Below are 21940 nucleotides of genomic sequence, written 5' to 3' on the forward strand. Positions count from 1 at the left end.
GCGCTATGCGATCAAAACCAGAATATGGACTTATGGATTTTTCTCCCAAATGTAGTCGTCATGTCACTTGATTCCTCCCTCACACATTTGTGTTGTCACTGTTATATCCCACTGGCTCATCTGCCAGTGAGGAACCCCCACCGGAAGGATGTAGAGCCTCCATCCTACTCCTCCCGCCTATGCTCCCGCCCAACACTCCCTGCTGACAGGTGCCACCCCAGCAGTAGAAGTATGTGCAGTGACAAATATTGATTATAATAGTAAAAACACTTGCACTGCCATTATGTCACTGGATGCACAAATGCCCTTTGACTGAACAGAATGCAATTCTTTATTTGAAAATATTTGGAAGATACTCTACCGGTGTCTGAACAAAAAAAATCTTTATGGAATGAGGCAATATTCCATATTACTAGCTGCTCTGTAAATACCAGACTCCACCTGGATGGATCAATTCAAAGTTATCCACAGGTTTTATTATACAAAAAAATAGTTTGATATATACAAGCAATACGTGTTTTGCTTAACTACCTGTGAAAAACACCCCTGAGGGGCGTTCCTGACCAAAAATCTCCCCAATTATCTTAAGCCGCTTTTCCATCACATTTAGGCGGCTTTCCATATACATGGACTTACCAAGGCGGCTTTCCATCCATCCATATATATTTGTGTGAGCAGGGCTTTAGTTGGCCGAGGTCTCCCAGGCATCTGTCCTTGGACCCCTAATTTTTTCCCATCTTATTCTACACCAGAAAATCTCTTTGCCAAAAATAGCAGATTGCACTTGTTGTGAGCTTGTAGATCCGCTATTTTTGTCAAACGTTCGCCCCCAGAACAGAGACTCTATAGGGTTGCTGAAAGAGGTGCTATTTTTAACAAATGGAAAAAATGTACTCAACATGTCATTGTCTATTCACAGGTTGAGCCATGCAGTAAATGGTAACATAGACTATTTTCCTGTTTTCATTCATGACAAATCTTGCTCCTTCATTTATTATTGGGGTGTTTCCTCCTGACCAAAGTCTGTGCAGCAGTGAGACAGAAAAGCAGTACGGCCACAATCTATTTTCATATCTTAACCATAAATAACCCCCCCATAAAATAAATATTGTGAAAACAGCTAATCTACAAGCTCAGTGCGAGGTGTTGTGAGCTTGTAGAGCGGCTATTTTCACAATGTTTGCCTCTTTCTTATGTAATAAATATTTGACAATTTGGCCAATTTGGTATTTATTGTCTCCGCCAGGCCGAAAGGCATGGCGAGAGAGTATGTTTTCGCCCCTGTCCGTCCGTCCGTCCGTCCGTCCGTGTGTCCGTGTGTGTGTCCGTCCGTCCGTGTGTCCTGTCTGTGTGTTACCACCAAATCTCCGGCACCGTTGGCCCGGTCGCTCCGAAACTGTGCACACACACTCCCTGGATGCCAATTCAGAACCTCTGCCTCAAATTTTTCACATGGGTCCGTTATAGCGCCACCTGGAGGCCAATTTGTTCAAAACCCATTTTTTTACATTACTCCTACAGATTTTATCCAAACGTCATGCAAATCGGTACACAGTATCTCTATAGTCATGTGATCAACACGGATCTGTCCCATTCCCCATATTCCATCCTCATTGGCTAAGGTTGCCTTCCAAAATTTGCAGGATTGGTCCGTTTTGAACAAAATGCCTCAAATCATGAACGCAGCTTGTGATTTCCGTGAAATTTCACAAACACATTCCCACTAGGCCGAGGAAGAAATGCCACCTGCCATTTTTCACATCAGCCTCATGGTGGCGCAATAAAAGGCTGATTTGTGTTTTTAACTATAACTGCACCGATCTGCGTGAAACTTTTCACGCACACTCCCTAGAGGCCAAGGAAAAACATCCGCCCTGCATTTTTCACATTTGCCTTTTATAGCGCCACCAAGAGGCCGACTTATGTAAAACACATTTTTGGATATTAAGCCTTCACATTTTATCCAAATTTCACACAAATCGGTACACATGATCTCTATAGTCATGTGATCAAGATGGAACTGTTTGATTTTTCATATTTCATCCTGATTGGCTAACAATGACATCTAAAGTTTGCAGAAGTGGCCCGTTTTGAACAAAATGCCACAAATCATGAACGCAGCGTCCGATTGAGGTGACACTTTACAAGCACATTCGCACTAAGTTGAAGAACTAATGCCACCCTTTAACATTGCCCTATTATAGCGCCACCAGGAGGCCGATTTTTTCAAAACTTTTCTTTGTTGTATTACTCCTACAAATGTTGTCCAATCATCATGCAAATCGGTACCCATTATCTCTATAGTCAAGTGATCAAGATGGTTCTGTCCGATTTCTCATATTCCATCCTGATTGGCAAATTCCGAACATTGTTGGCCCACAATAACCTACCTGACCTGGCGGAGACCTGTGCTCCGAGGAGCACTTTTTCTAGTTTATTACTGGGGTGTTTCCTCCTGACCAAAGTCTGTGTAGCAGTGAGACATAAAAGCAGTCGGCCACAATCTATTTTCATATTTTAACCATAAATAAACCTAATATGTGAGTTGTCATGACTTCAGGTCAGATGACCTTGTAGCAGGGTCTGCCTTCTTTTTCTTCTACTGTATATATTGTTGTGTCTGTAACTTGTTTTGTCTGCGCTTCACAGTGTAGGCTACATGGATCTAGTTAGTACAATAAAAAGCAAGACTTTTGCACACCTACAAAGCAACAGGTGTGTAGAAGAAGTCCAAAGAAGGTCTATCACCTCCCCCCCAAGTACCACATGAGAACCACACTGATCAAGATGATAACAGAGCTACATAGGTCAAGGGTTCCCTAACTTTTCAGGTTGTGCCCCACAAAAAAAGAAATATTGTGAAAACAGCTGATCTACAAGGCAAGCTTGTAGATCGGCTATTTTCACAATGTTTGCCTCTTTCTTTAAGTTTCTTATGTAATAAATATTTGACAATTTGGCCAATTTGGTATTAAATTGTCACTTTAGAAATATGCAGATACCCTGTATAGCATACTATACACTTATACTGTATGTTGGTTTGTTTACTGTTGAGTGAGAAAACAATCTGGGGCCCCCAAAAGATTATTTGGGGACCCCCTGGGGGTCCCGACCCCCAGCTTGGGAACCACTGACATATAGGTTACCTGTTCTAAGTCTTTTTTACTCTTAGGTTTCGTTTCCTATGAACAACCACATGCACTTGGTTAGATTCTAGTGCGTGGGAGGCGCACAGCTGTGTTGCAACAATTGAACTGGCTCAGTCTACTTGCGACCATCACAGACCGACACGACAGTCTAACCACATAACTGGAGTACCTTAGGGCATCCTTCAGGGTCCTGAAGCATAGGCAGCTAAACAATGTTACAATCCAAGAGGAAAATGAATGTATACGAGACCTGCACAATTGGATTAGATTTCTTTGCGTTTTTGAGAGAGACTGATCGAGCAGGAGTCATATACAAGAGTCAACTAAAAGAGATCTATAATCTTGAGTTCAGGAACAGGTGAGTTTTTGTTTCAGAATTCAGATAAGCGGTGAAAGTGAAACCTATAATTGTTCGTAATGTCAACAGTCCCCGTTAACTATGTAGGCTACTATAATATTTCAGAAATGGGGAAGGACGCAGAGATCCAACCTTTCATAACGCTATCTATGCTTTGGAAGTGTCCCACAAAGTCGAGATCTCCCACTCAAAGAAACGGAGAGGGGGAGCTCAAGTTCGTTTCACCCCCGAGGTGAGCATCTTTTCTCAGCACAACTTTTCATTTTAGAAAATAAAATGATGATGGCTAACTTTAATTGCTTCAAATGACACTCGAGAGAGGACGACGTCATCATGCTATGGTCTCATCATGTGATTCCCAATCCCAATCCGTCGGCTCGGCTTGATAATAGCAGCACCCTATAAACAGGTGTTGCGCTGAAATTCTACTCCCACTCTAGCCGATACATGACTGGATGATCTTCAAAATAGTGTTTACACTTTCTCCCTCCTACATCTACATAGACGTTCAAATATAAAGTGCTTACCTCATGGCCACGGATGTTACAGTTATGTACGGGCCCTCAGAAGTGGTCCGTATTTTCCGTTTTGTTCAATAAAAAGCATTTTAATCCGGTTGGTGGCCATTTTCTCCGTATTTCCTCCATATGCTTTCAACTACGCGACCCTATCGGTTGGGAGGTGTATTGCACTCTGATACATTATAACTATGAGAAAATGGCCACTGATCAGATTAAAATGCTTTTTATTGAACAATACGGAACATACGGGTACTTCTGAGGGACCGTACATAATTGTAACATCCGTGGCCATGGGGTAAGCACTTTATATTTGAGATCTGAACGTTTATGTAGATGTACGGACCAAAAAGGGAGAAAGAGCAAACTCTATTCATCCATGACAGATGACCGTCATATGATCCATGGCTACTGACTCCCACTCGTGTAGCGGGGACACTCAAGTTGCAACTGTAGCCTTGGATCATCAAGACTATCGTAGATGTAACTAATCTAGTCTGACATTTGCTGACGTATCTAAGCAAAAATGTCAGACTCAATACAAAATACATCTATGATTCTAGTCTAGTCTTGATCCAAGGATAGGTCACGGTGCAACTGCATCATAGTACAGTTATTACATACTTTGTGTATGCGGGTAGATAATCTGGTTCATTCCCTGGCCTGGAGGATCAGGACCTAGGTGGTGTGGAGATCTTGTACCTCCTCATCCTCCACCATCCAGTCCTGAGCCTCCATTAGACCAGGCAGCCTACATGCATGCCAGGTAGCCTACTTATGGCATTCATGTAGCCTTGGATCAAGACTATAGATGTATTTGATTGATTTTGACATTTGCATATCTATGATCGTCTTGGGCTTTTTACCCCCAAGTGTCACTGGACATCCGCCCGTAAAGTCCGGACTTTGAAATGTTAATGGAAATTGCAATGGGATTCAACATTATACCATTGATGTTATTGAAATACTACAGGTGAAAGCCATATATGAGGACCAGTGGCATTCACGCAGGAGTCAGCAGCGTTTGGCTGCCCAGAATGGATCACCTGGGCAAACACAGAGTACTTACGTTGGTGAAGACTGGAGATTCGAACAGAAGACTGGAGTTCGAGCCCGAAAGAGATTTGCTAGTCGTCTTATGGACAAACTCAATGCAAACATGTAAGAGGACAAAGGAAAATTGCTTATGCAATAGTCACACAGTATGTATGTATGCAGTAAGCTGCTCTATGATGATGTTTTTTATGTTCTTACTTCATTGTTGTGACTACAGGGATCCTGTGTGAAATGTTCATTCCTGAAATGAGTGTTTCTGTTTTTTGAAATCTTGTATAAAATTTGCTAGTTCTTTTTTCAAAGTGACGCTCATACATTTTGTTTGTTACATATAAACATGAACGTATTATTTACATGGACACTACTGTACTTTTGCTTGGCTTTAGTGACATGCCAGTACAATAATCTTGTCATGTTGTATCCACAGGGCTGAGTTCATCTCGGACAAACATGGTGTCTGCATCACCTCAGACCATGAGTTTGAGAACGGCAAGGTTCTAGGTGTTGAAGGTGTAGTAGATGTTGGAGGCGTGTACGAGGTGCGTGTCGATAACACAAACACTTCCTGGACAGTACAGTATCTGCTAGAAGAATTAAAATAGGCAACATTGCGATATACAGTACTGTATAGACTAGAGTTTCATTGAGTGACTCTGTTCTTCTCACTGTAACAGCATGTGGTACATCTGTATGTGAAGAACACAGGAACAGAGCAAGTCTATTTCACCTACTACAGTCCTCTATCCCGGCTGAAATATTTTGCTCTGAAGGATGAACATAGAGTGACCCCAGCCAACCCGCTTAAACTGGAACCAGGTGAATTTACTCAACTATTCATAGCTCCACTGAAAAACAAGGACGACTGTAAAAAACAGAAATATAATAGATTCGATATATTTAATAATTTCATTATGTTTTATGTATTTCTGTCCCCAGGTGATAGCTATGAAATCAAAGTGCTCTTCCGTACCAGTTTAGTAGGTTACTATCCAGCCACTTTGGCCTTTGAGTTTAAACCAGACCTGCCATCCTCCACTGCCTTCCACATTGTGCGCATTATTGAGGCCACATGTGTTACATCTTTTGGAAAGGAGCTGGGCCCCGAAGCCCCTTACAGACCTTGCATCATTGCTCCTGTGACAACTGAAGATCTGAAGAGCATTATTGTGGATGGCCAGCCACCTGAGGGGTACGCCAAACACTCCTTATGTTGATGACTATAAGTGGAATGTAAATCTTCACTAATAGTGATGCATCCATTTTATTTGAAATTGTCTCCTGTACTCAGTTTGTCAGTGGTGCGCCTCAAAATGGAAGTTCGTCTTAAAGCATATTTGGTTCCAGCATACATGACACAGCTGGTGATGTCACTGACGGACCCGAATTCTGTCCGTGATGCAAGGTAAATGTAACATACTGTAATTTAGATTAACAGCACAGATAAAGAATACCACTTTTAAATAAGCAAAAAGGGGAATCATTTATTTACATTTAAATCTTGTACAGCCATCTTATTGCATATCCACCTTTCCCTAATTGCAACATCAACATCTTATGCTTCTCATGATTGTCTTTATTGACCTATTGACCATTGCTTTTTGCCCTGCCACTTCTTGGCAGTAAATCATTGGCCAGTAACATTTGCCATAAAAGATCATGTGTGCTGTGTAAGAGCATTCAGATGATCTTTAAAGGGCCTGTGTCCATATAAAGCATTTTGTTTACTGTTGCTAGATGCAATCATCACGTCATTTGCATTATCGTAGTACAAATAGCCTAACCAAAATAGCTTACCAATAATGGCAGAAACCAAATCCTTGTGATTGCTCTGGTGGCGGATCTCGATAAAGATCCCTCCATCAGGAGTGTGGGTGCATACACCACCTTACCTTTTTCAATATGTTGAGGAGGTGATGAAATTACTGGCCCTGTGATCTCACGTGATCTCCTTTGATATGTTATGTAGAGAATCTAACACTTTTGTGGCAGGCTTGGTTTATCTGAACTGTTTATGTATTGAGTACTGTACTGTATAATATGTACTGTATTCCCAGGTGTGAATATATGTGCAAGACACTAATTACCAGACTATAAACAAACCTGTTGGTTCTATTCCCAAAAGTGTGGCTGAACTGTCTCTAAATATGAAATAACATGGCTTGTATTCTGGATTACATAACACACACTGCGATGCATTCTTTATAATCTTTGTAGAAAGTACTTGCTTGAGAGTCCATTGAGCGAGGAGAACTATTGTAAGAAGTTCCAGTTGATGCTGTTTCTGGAGGATATTCAGATGACACTGGACATCAGGAGATACAACATCCCCAATATTGACAGAGAACACGCCTCCATGGTCAGAGACAAAGTCAACAAGAAACTTCTCGTTTTGGAGGTTAGTTTGAGTCACACACGCACAGTGGTGTAAAGTAACTAAGTACATTTACTCAAGTACTGTACTTAAGTAAGTACATTCGGCAACATCTCTACTTTCCTGGCCTGGCATTGGTCGGACCGATGGCGTGGATCAATGCATGTTGCAGGTTGTAAATGCAGCATGCATGGATCTGCGTTGTCGCTCTGGCGAGTGTCGGCTAACCCTAACCCCCAAATTAGCACTGTCTCTAGCTTCCCCTCTAAGAGACAGTGACTCCAGGTAACAACACCGATGATGTGTCCAAGTGCATCAGTCGATGTGTTTAGGTAATATTTTTTGGTATTTTTTACTTTACTGGAGTATTTCCAATTTTCAGTACTTTTACTTCCGCTCCACTACATCTCAGATGCAAATATTATACTTTTACTCCACTACAATTATTTGAAAACTTTCATTACTAGTTACTTTGTAGATTTGGATTATTATTACAAAACATACATTAACCACAAAATAGCCGATCTACAAACTTGCTTGTAGATCTGCTATTTTCAAACGATTTTTATGCATTTTAAAACTTCAAATGAACGTGAAATAGGACATTCTGCAGAATGAGTACTTTCTACTTTTGATACTTTGATACCAATACTTTTGTACTTTTAATCAAATACATTTTTAATTCCGGACTTTTACTTAGGTTGAAGGTGTGTCTGAGAACCGTCCATCTGTGCTTCGTGGGGACCAGCTGCTTGTCATTCCAAAAGGGGAAGAAGGAGTGAAATACAAAGGCTATGTCCATAGTGTGGAGCTGGACCAAGTCAAACTGGGCTTCAGCACAAAGTAAGCTCAAAACAGTGTAGCAATGTATAACAAATGTAACAATACAGAGTACAATACGATATATTTTATACTCCATTACCATCGGTATAACTGGTTCCTGGTACTCTTTTCCTAATACTGTTTTTTTTTTAACTTTCTATTATTATTTATTTTTCTGTATGTGTCCTGTGTTTCATAACTGCTGTAATGGCATGACAACTGAATTTTCCCCACGGGATCAATAGAGGTCCGTCTATCAGCAGCTCATACATTCATGTTGTGAATTGGACTGCAGGTTGCTGGATCGCTTCATAGATGACATGAAGTTCAGTGTCGAGTTCACAGTCAACCATCTGATAATGCGCGTCCAGCACAGAGCTGTAGAGTTTGTGGCTGAACACAGACTGGGAAAGGTGCTGTTTCCCAGCACTGCCGCCTCCTTAGACCAGCAACAACTACAGCTACCCTCACTGAGGTTAGTCATCCAGTCATTCTATCCACATTGAGATGAGTCATTAACCACATAATCTGTCAAACTCAAGACAGATTCTGCGAACAGCGGAATCTGTCAGCACCACTGCCCTAAACATGTAGTGTTGTTGTAAGTAGGAATAAACACAGAAGTACCCGGGAGGAAGTGGACTAAGAAAGGGGAGGAGCCAAACCGAGTTCCTGTTTTCAAACAAAAAAGGAGGTGGTGCTCCCAGTGGCAAAAACAAAGGGGAAGATTTTTTTTTCTTTTTTACAGAATGGCTTCCCAGATTGTTAACCACATTCTGGTTCCAACATTTGGCGAAAATAGCCAATCTAAGCTCACAACGTGTCGCAACGCAACACGCCTGGAAAGCTGCCACTTTATGCTCAACTTGTACTGGTGGTGCAGTAGCTTTCCATGGGTGCTACTCTAGAACTGTAAGCCGTAGTAGATAAACTGATAGTTCTGATCTTCCTCTCTGTAGGCTTTTTGACAGACAGCTGGAAGAGAATCCCGAGCAGTACGCAGCCGTACAACACATTGTAGCTGGGTCTTCTAAACCTGCCCCTTATCTGCTGTTTGGACCACCTGGCACAGGTATATTTTATTTATTTTAATCTAACACATAAATCCACCAGTGGTCTCTCTGCTCCGGGGATGGAGAAGGGGTTGGCAAGTTAACAAGGGTGGGGAGGGTGCATTTGAGTAATTTAGCTAATAAGGGGGAATAATGGCATCCTCCCTCTTCCCCCATCAAATCTCCTTCTTACCTAATAGCTGCCGTTTGTGTTTGTCAGGCAAAACAGTGACTGTGGTTGAGGCCATCAAGCAGATAGAGAAGACCCAGGATTCCTGCCACATCCTGGCCTGTGCTCCGTCCAACAGTGCCACCGACCTCCTCTGTAAGAAGATAGTGGAGCATGTGGACAAGCACAAGGTGTTCCGCATGTACGCCAGCAGCCGGGACCCTAGACTTGTTCCTTATGAGCTACGGGTCAGTACCTAACACTAACACCTGTTTTCTTATTAGTTTCTTAATGTAAGTTCATGTTTCCTTGTCCTTCTCTTTCTGTTCAGTGAAGCACTAAACACAGCACTTAACCACGTCACGTTTGTATAACCTTGTGAGCCATTCCTCACGCTTGTATTATGTGTGCATGTGCTTTCCTGTGCATGACATGTGTTTTCATAGGCTTGCTGTAACCTGGAAGGAGAAACATATGTGTATCCCCCTAAAGAGGAGCTGATGAAGTACAAGATCATAGTCACCACTCTGATCACTGCTGGAAGGTAGCTAATGCTAGATGCTAACGTTTACAGTGTATTAACTATTTCCCCTGGAGATAGTTAAGAAGGTAGCAAACCTCTATTTCCATACAGTATAACCCACCACTATTCTAAAAGCTAACTGTGCTCAGTAGAAGGCACATTTACACCAGGATTCATGCCCTGCCCTATCTCCCTGCTTTACCACGTGTTCAGATACAGCTGTGTAGGTCTCATCCTACAGTACATGCCATTACTTTACAGTGTCATGTACAATTGACTGCCAGCTTGAGCAGAATCGAACCTCAACCTCCCAATCTCAGGGCTGACACTAACCGCTGCATTATTAAGCAGCTACATTACTTTCTAATGTATTTGTATGACATTCTGTGGTCCCTCTCATGTGTATAGGCTGGTTACAGGAGGGATCCCCCCAGGCCACTACACACATGTGTTTGTGGATGAGGCAGGGCACGCAGTGGAGACTGAATGCTTAGTCCCGTTGGCAGGTAAAATATGAATATAATTATCATGACAAATGTGTTTAAGTTGTGTTTGTGCTGTATCCACTCATTTATATTATCCATGGAACTCAGGACTACTGCAAGCTGAGTCTGGTCAGGTAGTGCTGGCTGGAGACCACAAGCAACTTGGACCCATCCTCAGATCTCCACTGGCAATCAAATATGGCATGGGTAGGTGCTGCCCCTTCGCACACACACACACACACACACACACACAAACACACACCCCCACACACACACACACACACACACACACACACACACACACACACACACACACACACACACACACACACACACACACACACACACACACACACACACACACACACACACACACACACACACACACACTGCTCAAAGTGCTGATGTTTGACCTGGGAGATAAAAGGTCTTCTCATTTGCAGATGTCTCCTTGTTGGAGCGTCTGATGAGGGATTTCCCTCTGTACCAGAAGGGTCAAGAGAGGTTCAACAATCGTTTTGTCACCAAACTGCTGAAAAACTACAGGTATTGTAGTGTTAATTGGGTTGTTTTGACACAATCGTGACAGAAAGTATGTATTTTTATTTTATCTTATTTCTGACACAGCTTGTCATTTCGTTGCTGTCGGGCAGAAACCTATTATCTCCATATTTTTTTTATTCGTGAATTAATGCCCTACCTCGTCATTCTACAGTGTCACACAAAAATAGCAAAAATTACAAGCTCTGCTATTTTTGCTATTTTTGAATTTGAAGCCTGAAAAGTAAGTTTTGGACATACAGTATGTATGAGGTTTCCACCCAACAACAACAATAAGTTTTATGGTTTGCTGTGGCAGGTCCCATCCTGCCATCCTGAAGATTCCCAATGAGATGTTCTACGATGGAGAGCTCCAAGCGTGTGCTGATGAGATTTTACGCAGCTCCTACTGCCGGTGGGAATACCTGCCCAAAATGGTAATTCATGCACTTACTGGCAGTGTGCACAAGAAATGTGCAGCGGTTTGTGAGATTAGCTCCAGACAGACACACAGACTGACCCTCTTATTGACGGCTAGCCACGGCGTCAAAACGTTATCCTCCTTTACAGTAAAGAGAGGGAAAGAGAAGAGAGTTAGAGAGTTGCACTCGGGCGAGAAACAAAGAGAGGTGAGAAGAGTTAACGTTAATCCCAGGAAAACCCTAATATTCCTTTTCTGCGATCGTCTATTTTCAGCAAAGATATTTAGTGTCCATCCATTTAGTGTGATAGTGTAATTTAGTGTTTTAACCCATTTAGAACCCCTATATGTAACTATACCTTTCAATCCGGGAACCACTTTTGAGGTACTTGTTGCTATGTACAGTATTTAGCAACATACATTTGTTTAATTATTGAATAAATATTTGACGTTTTTCAGAAAACTTAGGTCAGGATTTAGCGTGCGTTTTTAGAATCGGCCTCAGGTCTAAATGGGTTAAGTGGTTATGTGCTGCTGCTGCCCATAATATTGGAGCTATGGCAAATTGGACATTTCACAACGATCCCTCATTTATTTGAATTTTATTTTTAACTTAATAAAATAAGATTCAGTCAAATTGTCTTGGCAAAGGGACAAATAAAAAATGAGCCCTGTTCTGATTAATCCGGTTAACCTGTCTGTGTAGCTCCTGTCAAGTCCATACAGTGTCTCGTCTGTCAGAGGAAGTGTGCAGCAACACCCCCCCCCCCCCGCCACTTAAGTGTCATTCATACTTATGACTTTGTCACATGCTGCAAGTAATACATTTTCAAGTGAAAAACGCAATGCATCAGTGAGCGACGCAGTCATACAGCAAACTATAAAGTAGGCTTCATTGTCTCAGAACTTCCCAGTGATCTTCCACGGGGTGACGGGTATTGATGAGCGCGAGAAGAACAGTCCTTCATTCTTCAACGTAGCAGAGGTGGAGGTGCTGATGGACTACCTGAGGAAACTCCTTCAGACACAGCGCAAGAAGGGCCTATCTATGATCTCACCCCGTGAGATAGGTATCATTGCCCCCTACAGGAAACAGGTGGGAATACACTTCCATTGCCATGCAGTTGCGTGCACTGTATTATACAGGCAGAATACCACAATTCAGTTTATTCTTCTAGATCTACTTAGTTCTTTATATGTGAATATATGGACATTTATTCAAATCTAGAATGAAAGGAAGTGATGTATTGTTTTCTTGAAATACTGTAGGTGCAGAAAATCCGAAAGGCCCTTAAGAAAGTGGAGAAGGACCTTAAAGTGAGGAACATGGATCACCTAAAGGTACACAGCCTGTTCACTATTTACAGGTAACGAGAAATATACAGTATCAGCGATGTGGCATTGCATAAATTGCTCTGTGTGTGTGTGTGTGTGTGTGTGTGTGTGTGTGTGTGTGTGTGTGTGTGTGTGTGTGTGTGTGTGTGTGTGTGTGTGTGTCAGGTTGGTTCAGTAGAGGAGTTCCAAGGTCAGGAGAGAAAGGTGATTCTGGTGACTGCAGTTCGCAGCAGCCGCAGATACGCTGAGTTTGATCAACAGTTCTCCCTGGGCTTTGTGAAGAATAAGAAGGTAAGGTATATCAAACACAAGTGCTCGTGTGCTGTGCATGCACACTGGTCCAGTATCTTGATACACGTTTTCTCTTCCTTGGTCAGAGGTTCAATGTGGCGATAACTCGAGCCAAGGCCCTGCTGATAGTGGTGGGAAACCCAATAGTGCTGAGATCAGACCCTACATGGGAGAGGTGGGTACCACTATGTCACCAGTTCCATATGTCACTGGTTCTCAAACCTTTTAATATCATGGACTCCCAAATTAATATGTATTCGGCCGTGGGCCCTTATCTGTAAAGATTCTTAACTCCCACTCCCATACAAGATCTGGGTTGTTCCAAAATGTTGCTATTTCTTTTTTAGTTTTTGAAAACTAGGCAGATCTACAAGCTCATATTGTCCTCACTTTCCTGTTTAGAGAGACAGCGAAATCCGCCACCGACTCGACTCAGGTTGTGACTGAAGTCGCCTAGGTCGTGATAGTCGGTTCCTTAGTCGCTAGTCGTTTCCTTAGTCACGACCTCAACGGAGGTTGCGACCTAGGTCGCTAAAGTCCCGACGCACCTCGCCAGTCGTGACCCAGCATAGCTAGTCACGACTCACGACGTCCAAGTCTCGACCTTAGCCGCCTAGGTCGCTAAAGTCGCGACCTCAGCGACCTTATAGCGACCTTAGGTCCCGACGCACGTCGCCTGCCTGCTAGGTCGCCAGCTAGACCAGTGTGCCATGACGCACGGACCGCTCGGCAGCTCATGAAGAGAGTTGACATTTCACTTAGGCAGAACTCTGTCAGTAATCAATGGATTCTTGTAATTAAAAGTTTTCTATGATCTATCCAGTTTATATTTTCATTTGGTTTATTTATTTGTATTTTATTTTCTGTCTATCGAAGATATCAAGCGAAAATAGAGCGGACAATTACGCAGAACGGCCAGAGTCATGTTCCACTCCCAATTTAGGTGGGATTTCAAATACTTATTCCTTCATTAATCCCCCACGTCCCCCCCCCCCAATCCCCCCACGTTGTGCCCCCCCCCCCCCCCCCCCATCACTCGTCACTCACAATAATCTGTCTATCAAATGATATCAAGCCAAAATGAAACGTCGGACTGGGGAAGCGGACAATTACGCAGCAATTACTTTCCTGGATTATTTCAAATGTTCAGGATTTTTTCTTGTAGGCTACTCCACATCTATTGCAGATATAAATTATTAAATTATAAACCATAGGTATACATTAACCACTTCAGCAATATTTTATACATACTATTTGAAAATATCAGATCTACAAGCTCATCGGCTATTTTCAAACATTTTAGTAAAAATTGTGACCATTGTTGCGTGCGCAATAATTGTGATCAGAGATTCAGAGACGATCAGACAGTCTCATCATCTGTCCTTTCCACTCCAGAGAAACATCAGTCCAGTTACACGGAACAGATCACACACGCACACACACACACACACACGCACACACACACACACACACACACACACACACACACACACACACATACATTATTTTCTGGGTGTTACTTCTACTGCATGCATTCCAATGATCCCATATAACTAAAGACCTTTATTTTATATTTTGGAATCATGACAATCATAGGCTGTAACAAGTCTAAGGAATTATCCCCACAACACTTCTGTTTATAAAAAAGAACTATCAGACAAGCACCCGTGTTTTTTGAGAGAGAGAGATTACGCTGCATGGGAGCTGTCCAGTGCTGAAATCGCAAGCTTGTAGATTGGCTATTTTATTATCGAGGGGGGGGTAGTTTTGGGGTGGAGGGGGGGGGGGGCGGGTGGGGTAGCTTCCCTCGAAGCTAGGGAGGGGGGGTGGACACGCGACCTAAGGTCACTAAGCTCGCTGAGGTTGTGACCTTAGCGACCTCGGTGGCTAAGGTAGCGGCAGCGCCGGGTCTGCTCAGTCAACGACCTGCTGCTCGACGGAGGTCGCTAAGGTCACGACCTCAACGGAGGTTGCGACCTAGGTCGCTAAAGTCCCGACGCACCTCGCGAGTCGTGACCCAGCATAGCTAGTCACGACTTACGACGTCCAAGTCTCGACCCTAGCCACCTATAGGTCGCTAAAGTCGCGACCTCAGCGACCTTATAGCGACCTTAGGTCCCGACGCACGTCGCCTGCCTGCCAGCTAGGTCGCCAGCTAGACCAGTGTGCCAGGCTCCCGAATGACTATCTATCTATCTATCTATCTATCTATCTATCTATCTATCTATCTATCTATCTATCTATCTATCTATCTATCTATCTATCTATCTATCTATCTATCTATCTATCTATCTATCTATCTATCTGCGGTAGAGTTCAGGTCGGAATTAAATTATTATATGTATAATATCATCATATTCTTTATTATGTTGGAGAAATTGATGCTATTCAAGGATTATTATTATTATTATTATTATTATTATTATTATTATTATTATTATTATTATCATTATTATTATTATTATTATTATTATTATTATTATTATCCTTATTATTATAGACCTATTGCAATAATAGACTTTATCATTATTACTGGAGTATTTCCATTTTTCTATACTTTTACTTCTGCTCCACTACATCTCAGAGGCAAATATTGTAGCCTATTTTTAATCCACGACAATTATTTGAAAACGTTAGTTATGATGTAGATTAGACATATTATGATAACGGTAACATGGCAGTGGTTCGACCATCCGTTAGTCCTACCACTGTCTCTAGGGCTATACCCATAGCTTCAGACTCACCGAACCCCACAGATAGGTGGAGATATCAAAACCATTCGCACCAGCAGCTTTTTCAGAGCGCATTTGTCACACGCAGAAAGCAGCCCAATAGACAGTGCTTGGGTGAGCTTTATTTCAACACACCCTAGGCCATAGCACCCCCAATTAATATACAGTAGGCTACATGTAGGCTACAGTATGTTGTGTATTGTATGTTAGCCTACAGCTTGCACTTGAAATCCACTAATGTATTCTGTGCGTCATTACGCACGCTGGGAACCTCCCGATGTTAATTGTTCCATTTACATAAGGTAAGCAGTGTCTTCATCAGTCTGTCATATAATAAACCATTACTCGTGTAAATATACAAATCATTATACATATTGTAACTCATACAAGACTATCAGTTCACTGTCTCTATATGCGCTAAGGTGACAACAATGTATACCGCTGACCTAAAGCGCCTTCAGTCCATACATTTATTATTCAGAATAATGTTAAGGGCCCCTTAGGGGCGTGCGTGTGTGTGTGTGTGTGTGTGTGTGTGTGTGTGTGTGTGTGTGTGTGTGTGTGTGTGTGTGTGTGTGTGTGTGTGTGTGTGTGTGTGTGTGTGTGTGTGTGTGTGTGTGTGTGTGTGTGTGTGTGTGTAGTCAGTGATGGAAGAAGTACTAGACATATTTACTTATATGTAAAAGTATCAATACCCTATTGTAGAAATACTCATGGGGATTAAAAATGTACTTGAGTAAAAGTACAAAAGTATTGGCATCAAAATATACTTAAAGTACCAAAAGTAAAAGTACTTGTTATGCAGAGTGTACCGTTTCACAAGTTATCATTATGTCTAAAATGTATAATAATCTTATTAAAATAGCCAATCTACAAGCTCACAACGCCTCACATTGTGATGCATTGTGTGCTTGTAGATCTGCTATTTTCAAATAGTCAACGTTTAAATAGGGCTGAAGTGGTTGAGGATGTAATAATAATCTAAATCTACAAAGTAACTAAAGTTTTCAAATAATTGTAGTGGAGTAAAGGTACAATATTTGTCTCTGAGATTTAGTGGAGTAGAAAAATGGAAATACTCCAGTAATAATAATAAAGTCTATTATTGCAATAGGTCTATAATAATAATAATAACAATAAGGGTTATAATAATAATAATGATAATAATAATAATAATAATAATAATAATCCTTGAATAGCATCAATTTCTCCACCATAATAAAGAATATGATGATATTATACATAATAATTAAATTCCTGAACTCTACCGCAGATAGATAGATAGATAGATAGATAGATAGATAGATAGATAGATAGATAGATAGATAGATAGATAGATAGATAGATAGATAGTCGGTTGGGAGCCTGGCACACTGGTCTAGCTGGCGACCTAGCTGGCAGTTGACGTGCGTCGGGACCTAAGGTCGCTATAAGGTCGCTATAAGGTCGCTGAGGTCGCGACTTTAGCGACCTAGGCGGCTAAGGTCGAGACTTAGGTCGTGAGTCGTAACTAGCGATGCTGGGTCACGACTCGCGAGGTGCGTCGGGACTTTAGCGACCTAGGTTGCAACCTCCGTTGAGGTCGTGACCTTAGCGACCTCCGTCGAGTAACAGGTCGTTGACTGAGCAGACACGTCGCTGCCGCTACCTTAGCCATCGAGGTCGCTAAGGTCGCAACCTCAGCGAGCTTAGTGACCTTAGGTCCCGACTCACGTCGCCTGCCGGGCCCGAGCCATGCTCCCGACCGACCGCACGGACCGCGTCGGCTGCGTGTCCACCCCCCTCCCTAGCCCCTCGAAGCTACCGTATATTATATAGTTATATGAGATCATTGGAATGCATTACGCAGTAGAAGTAACACCCAGAAAATAACAAAAAATATAAATTAGCCAAATTAACACCCAGAAATAGCCAACATTTAGCACATTTCGATCCAAGGCCAAATGTCTTTTGTAAAAAATATTAATAGAATATGAAAGCTATTTTTAATGTTTACAGTTGCTCAAAAATAATGAATTATACACATGGCCAGTGCGCTGCGCAAAAGTGTTTCCTTAAGGATATGGACCAGAGCTACTGTCCAGTCTTGGAGGCGCTGAGCTGCAATATTAAACATTAACTTTATCCAGTTCATACAACCATATCAAATATCCATTAAAACAAACGGGGAATAATGCTTTTCATATAACCTGCAGGTAAGTTTGAACATTTCTATAAAGAAAGACCGCACTGACTGCGCTGTCTGTAACGTATTCAGACATCTATTGATGTCAACTGTGCTAGCATATATATATATATATATATATTGTAGTGGATAAAATTCATATAACAGTCATTGTGGTATTGATTAATTGTATTAGTAAGAATGTATTAGTAGATGCAACAATCATCACCTGTTCTTACTTGTTAAACTCCTCTCCCTTACAAACAGTCGACTCATGCAAACCTATTTCAAACATACTGACTCTGGGTGAGTCAGTTATAGAATAGAGCCTATGTAAGGAGTGACCATCTGTTGTTACCTCTTGTGTACTTCTCCTGAGTGTATAAATATGTGTAAGACATTGGTGGTGGGGAGTGATGGGGGAAGCCCTGGAGGGAGACACTAGTCTCTCTCTGCTGTGATGAGATCTACAATAAACATGGAGTTTGGTTCCTGACAACTGAGTCCTGCATCTTCCTGATCTGTTTATTTTACATAAAGTAACATGTAAAAGCTGCCATTACAATATATATATATATATAGTGTGTGTGTGTGTGTGTGTGTGTGTGTGTGTGTGTGTGTGTGTGTGTGTGTGTGTGTGTGTGTGTGTGTGTGTGTGTGTGTGTGTGTGTGTGTGTGTGTGTGTGTGTGTGTGTGTGATCTGTTCCGTGTAACTGGACTGATGTTTCTCTGGAGTGGAAAGGACAGATGACGAGACTGTCTGAGCGTCTCTGAATCTCTGATCACAATTATTGCGCACGCAACAATGGTCACAATTTTTACTAAAATGTTTGAAAATAGCCGATGAGCTTGTAGATCTGATATTTTCAAATAGTATGTATAAAATATTGCTGAAGTGGTTAATGTATACCTATGGTTTATAATTTAATAATTTATATCTGCAATAGATGTGGAGTAGCCTACAAGAAAAAATCCTAAACATTTGACATAATCCAGGAAAGTAAAAATACCTCAAAATTGTACTTGATTACAGTACTTGAGTAAATGTACTTAGTTACTTTACACCACTGCTCTTAATTCAAGTGCCACCACTTAGTGATACACATGAACTCTGCAGCCGCACTGAGGCGCTGGAACCTTTTCACTCGTAATCGTAAACTAGGAAAAAACGCTGTAAAAAACATTATTTTATTGCAATGGATTAAAAAATGAATATGTATTTGAAATGCCACCTAAATTGGGAGTGGAACAGGGCTCATTCAATGCCCTGCTGCGTAATTGTCCGCTTCCCCAGTCCGACGTTTCATTTTGGCTTGATATCATTTGATAGACAGATTATTATGAGTGACGAGTGATGGGGGGGGGGGGGGACACAACGTGGGGGGATAGGGGGGGGGACGTGGGGGATTAATGAAGGAATAAGTATTTGAAATCCCACCTAAATTGGGAGTGGAACATGACTCTATGGCCGTTCTGCGTAATTGTCCGCTCTATTTTCGCTTGATATCTTCGATAGACAGAAAATAAAAATAAAATAAATAAACCAAATGAAAATATAAACTGGATAGATCATAGAAAACTTTTAATTACAAGAATCCATTGATTACTGACAGAGTTCTGCCTAAGTGAAATGTCAACTCTCTTCATGAGCTGCCGAGCGGTCCGTGCGTCATGGCACACTGGTCTAGCTGGCGACCTAGCAGGCAGGCGACGTGCGTCGGGACCTAAGGTCGCTATAAGGTCGCTGAGGTTGCGACTTTAGCGACCTAGGTGGCTAAGGTCGAGACTTGGACGTCGTGAGTCGTGACTAGCTATGCTGGGTCACGACTGGCGAGGTGCGTCGGGACTTTAGCGACCTAGGTCGCAACCTCCGTTGAGGTCGTGACTAAGGAAACGACTAGCGACTAAGGAACCGACTATCACGACCTAGGCGACTTCAGTCACAACCTGAGTCGAGTCGGTGGCGGATTTCGCCTTTCCTGCCTGTTTATCTTCACTGTCCTGTCATAATAAAGCAGAAATGACCAAAAATACATCATGTATAAATATCATACTAAACTGTCTATGGACGACTTGCATTGTCTTACTATTTAACATTAACTTACTACTAACTAAACTCTTTGTCTTCCCCAACCCCCCCCCACTCCTCCCCGATACGCACATGTGCATGCGTATCGGTGTTGTGCATGTGCACACGCACGCACGCACACACACAAACACACACACACACACACACACACACACACACCCCTCAGGTTTCTCCAGTATTGTAGGGATGAAGGAGGCTACACTGGTGTCTCTGACACAGAGGACGATGAGCTGGTAGAGTCCAGATTGGTCCAACTCTTCGCCCAGTTGGAAGTTACAGGTGAGAAACACACACACACACACACACACACACACACACACACACACACACACACACACACACACACACATGCGACAATCTTAGTGTGAATCAATATATTGGTCATTTTTTAAATAATGTTAATACTGTAATCTTCCCCTCCCTTCCCTTCTGTCGTTGCCCCCTAGTGGAGACTGCAGAGAGTGTTGTTCAGCAGCAGCTGGAACCAGAGTGGAGGAATGACCTGTGAGCTGGCAGACTGAGGCTGGATTTGGTTGCTTCTCTTCACCCATTAAGACCTGAGGCCAACTTTAAAAACGCCTTCTAAATCCTAACCTAAGTTTTCTGAAAATGTATACGTTGGATATAAATAAATAGCAGATATACAAGCTCAAATTTTGCAACAAATTTCGAAAAATATCAATGTTTAGAACATTTTGAATAATTTATGCTTTTTTTTTGTACATAAATCTTCTCTTCTGGGGGTCTCTGGAACAAAACATGGTCAGATGGGGGTCCACATACGGCCAAATATCAATACATTTTATTTGGGGGTCCTTGACAAAAAGAATGACACAAAAAGAATGACACAGATGCTTTCCCGGATTGAAGGGTATAAGAACGTATACTGTAGGCTTTCCAGGTCTATATGGGTGCGTGCGCGCGAAGTGCGCACGCGCGAACGTTTTCGGGTATTTTTCGGGTGAGTTTGTTAATTTCTTGGGGGGTTAATTTGGTTCAAAAAGTGTACTCGATGAAGTGTAGATGTCAGAGGTAATTTTGTCTTTCTTTTTAAGGGAAAATCAAGGTTGCTCTAATGAAAATTAAAAGAACTCCATTTCCTTGACACATATGATTTAAACAAAAATAAGCACTTTAAATTTAGGAATAAGGAAGGTAGAAGGAAGGCGGTGGGGGGACCCACCCAGCCTGGGTCCCCCCACCTCGCGCTCGCGGTGGTCGCGAGGTGCGGGGGACTGGATTGATTTTATTATTTATTTATTTTTTCAACAAAAAAAAAAGTATATATATTAATTTTTTTTGGCTGGACTGAATAGTGGGGGGTCACAGTGTCCTTTAATTAAACAGGCGCCGGCGCCACTGCACTCACCTACATGATTGGGGGAAAAAGACTGTCCTTCAGGTTCTTTGAAATAGTTTACAAGTCCTCAAAGTATATTTTGATGCCAATACTTTTGCACTTTTAAGTCAAATGAAGTACATTTTGATTACCAGACTTATACTTGGAACAGAGTATATATTGCAGTAGTGATACTTTTACTTAAGTCATTAAAAAATTAACTTTTCCCACTTTTCTACAGGGTTTCAGCAATGACTATTTTACATGTATAATATGTCTATAAACAAATAGCTTAATTCACTTTACGTGCTCTTTAAACACAGACCATTTTCCTGTTTTCATTCACTCACCTAGTGGTGTGTTCTAGGTTTTTTCGGAGGGATACGATAATCATTCCCTGCACGACATGCGCGTGGTCGTGGAGATATACGCTAGCTAGCGATGAAATGGTTAGTAGAGGGCTACGCTTGGCTACGAAAATGTTCTGCAGGTCACACTACGTATATAGTGTAACACGGTAGAACCC

The 21940-nt window shown here is 42.0% G+C and overlaps 1 protein-coding gene across 2 annotated transcripts; it reads left to right on the top strand.

The window, feature by feature from the left end:
- The first annotated feature begins 3286 nt into the window (after positions 1 to 3286).
- On the top strand, positions 3287 to 21503 carry LOC308097690 (putative helicase mov-10-B.1). Of its 2 annotated transcripts, none has more exons than XM_080445653.1 (23): positions 3287 to 3507; positions 3613 to 3739; positions 4999 to 5186; positions 5509 to 5620; positions 5756 to 5897; positions 6018 to 6270; positions 6370 to 6483; positions 7296 to 7476; positions 8153 to 8295; positions 8570 to 8749; positions 9234 to 9346; positions 9547 to 9743; positions 9942 to 10039; positions 10427 to 10524; positions 10612 to 10710; positions 10947 to 11049; positions 11363 to 11480; positions 12369 to 12560; positions 12740 to 12805; positions 12965 to 13090; positions 13177 to 13265; positions 20242 to 20354; positions 20522 to 21503. In XM_080445653.1, exons 1-23 carry the CDS (start codon positions 3362 to 3364, stop codon positions 20581 to 20583), a joined length of 3060 nt encoding a protein of 1019 aa, XP_080301779.1. In that variant the 5' UTR covers positions 3287 to 3361; the 3' UTR covers positions 20584 to 21503. The 2 variants fall into 2 exon arrangements, with proteins under 2 accessions (XP_080301779.1, XP_080301778.1); XM_080445652.1 differs by having other exon boundaries at positions 12734 to 12805; positions 20522 to 21502.
- Positions 21504 to 21940: the final 437 nt, after the last annotated feature.

Source organism: Gymnoscopelus braueri, assembly GCF_963280865.1.
Source record: "Gymnoscopelus braueri genome assembly, chromosome: 12".
Taxonomy (NCBI): Eukaryota; Metazoa; Chordata; class Actinopteri; order Myctophiformes; family Myctophidae; genus Gymnoscopelus; species Gymnoscopelus braueri.

What these genes read in the sequence shown, in the direction of transcription:
- LOC308097690 (XM_080445652.1), top strand. Translation starts at nt 3,362, where the DNA reads ATGTTACAATCCAAGAGGAAAATGAATGTATACGAGACCTGCACAATT. An exon ending in CCCGCTTAAACTGGAACCAG is followed by an intron (nt 5,898 to 6,017) that starts GTGAATTTACTC and finishes TTCTGTCCCCAG; the next exon opens with GTGATAGCTATGAAATCAAA. An exon ending in GGGAATACCTGCCCAAAATG is followed by an intron (nt 11,481 to 12,368) that starts GTAATTCATGCA and finishes TCATTGTCTCAG; the next exon opens with AACTTCCCAGTGATCTTCCA.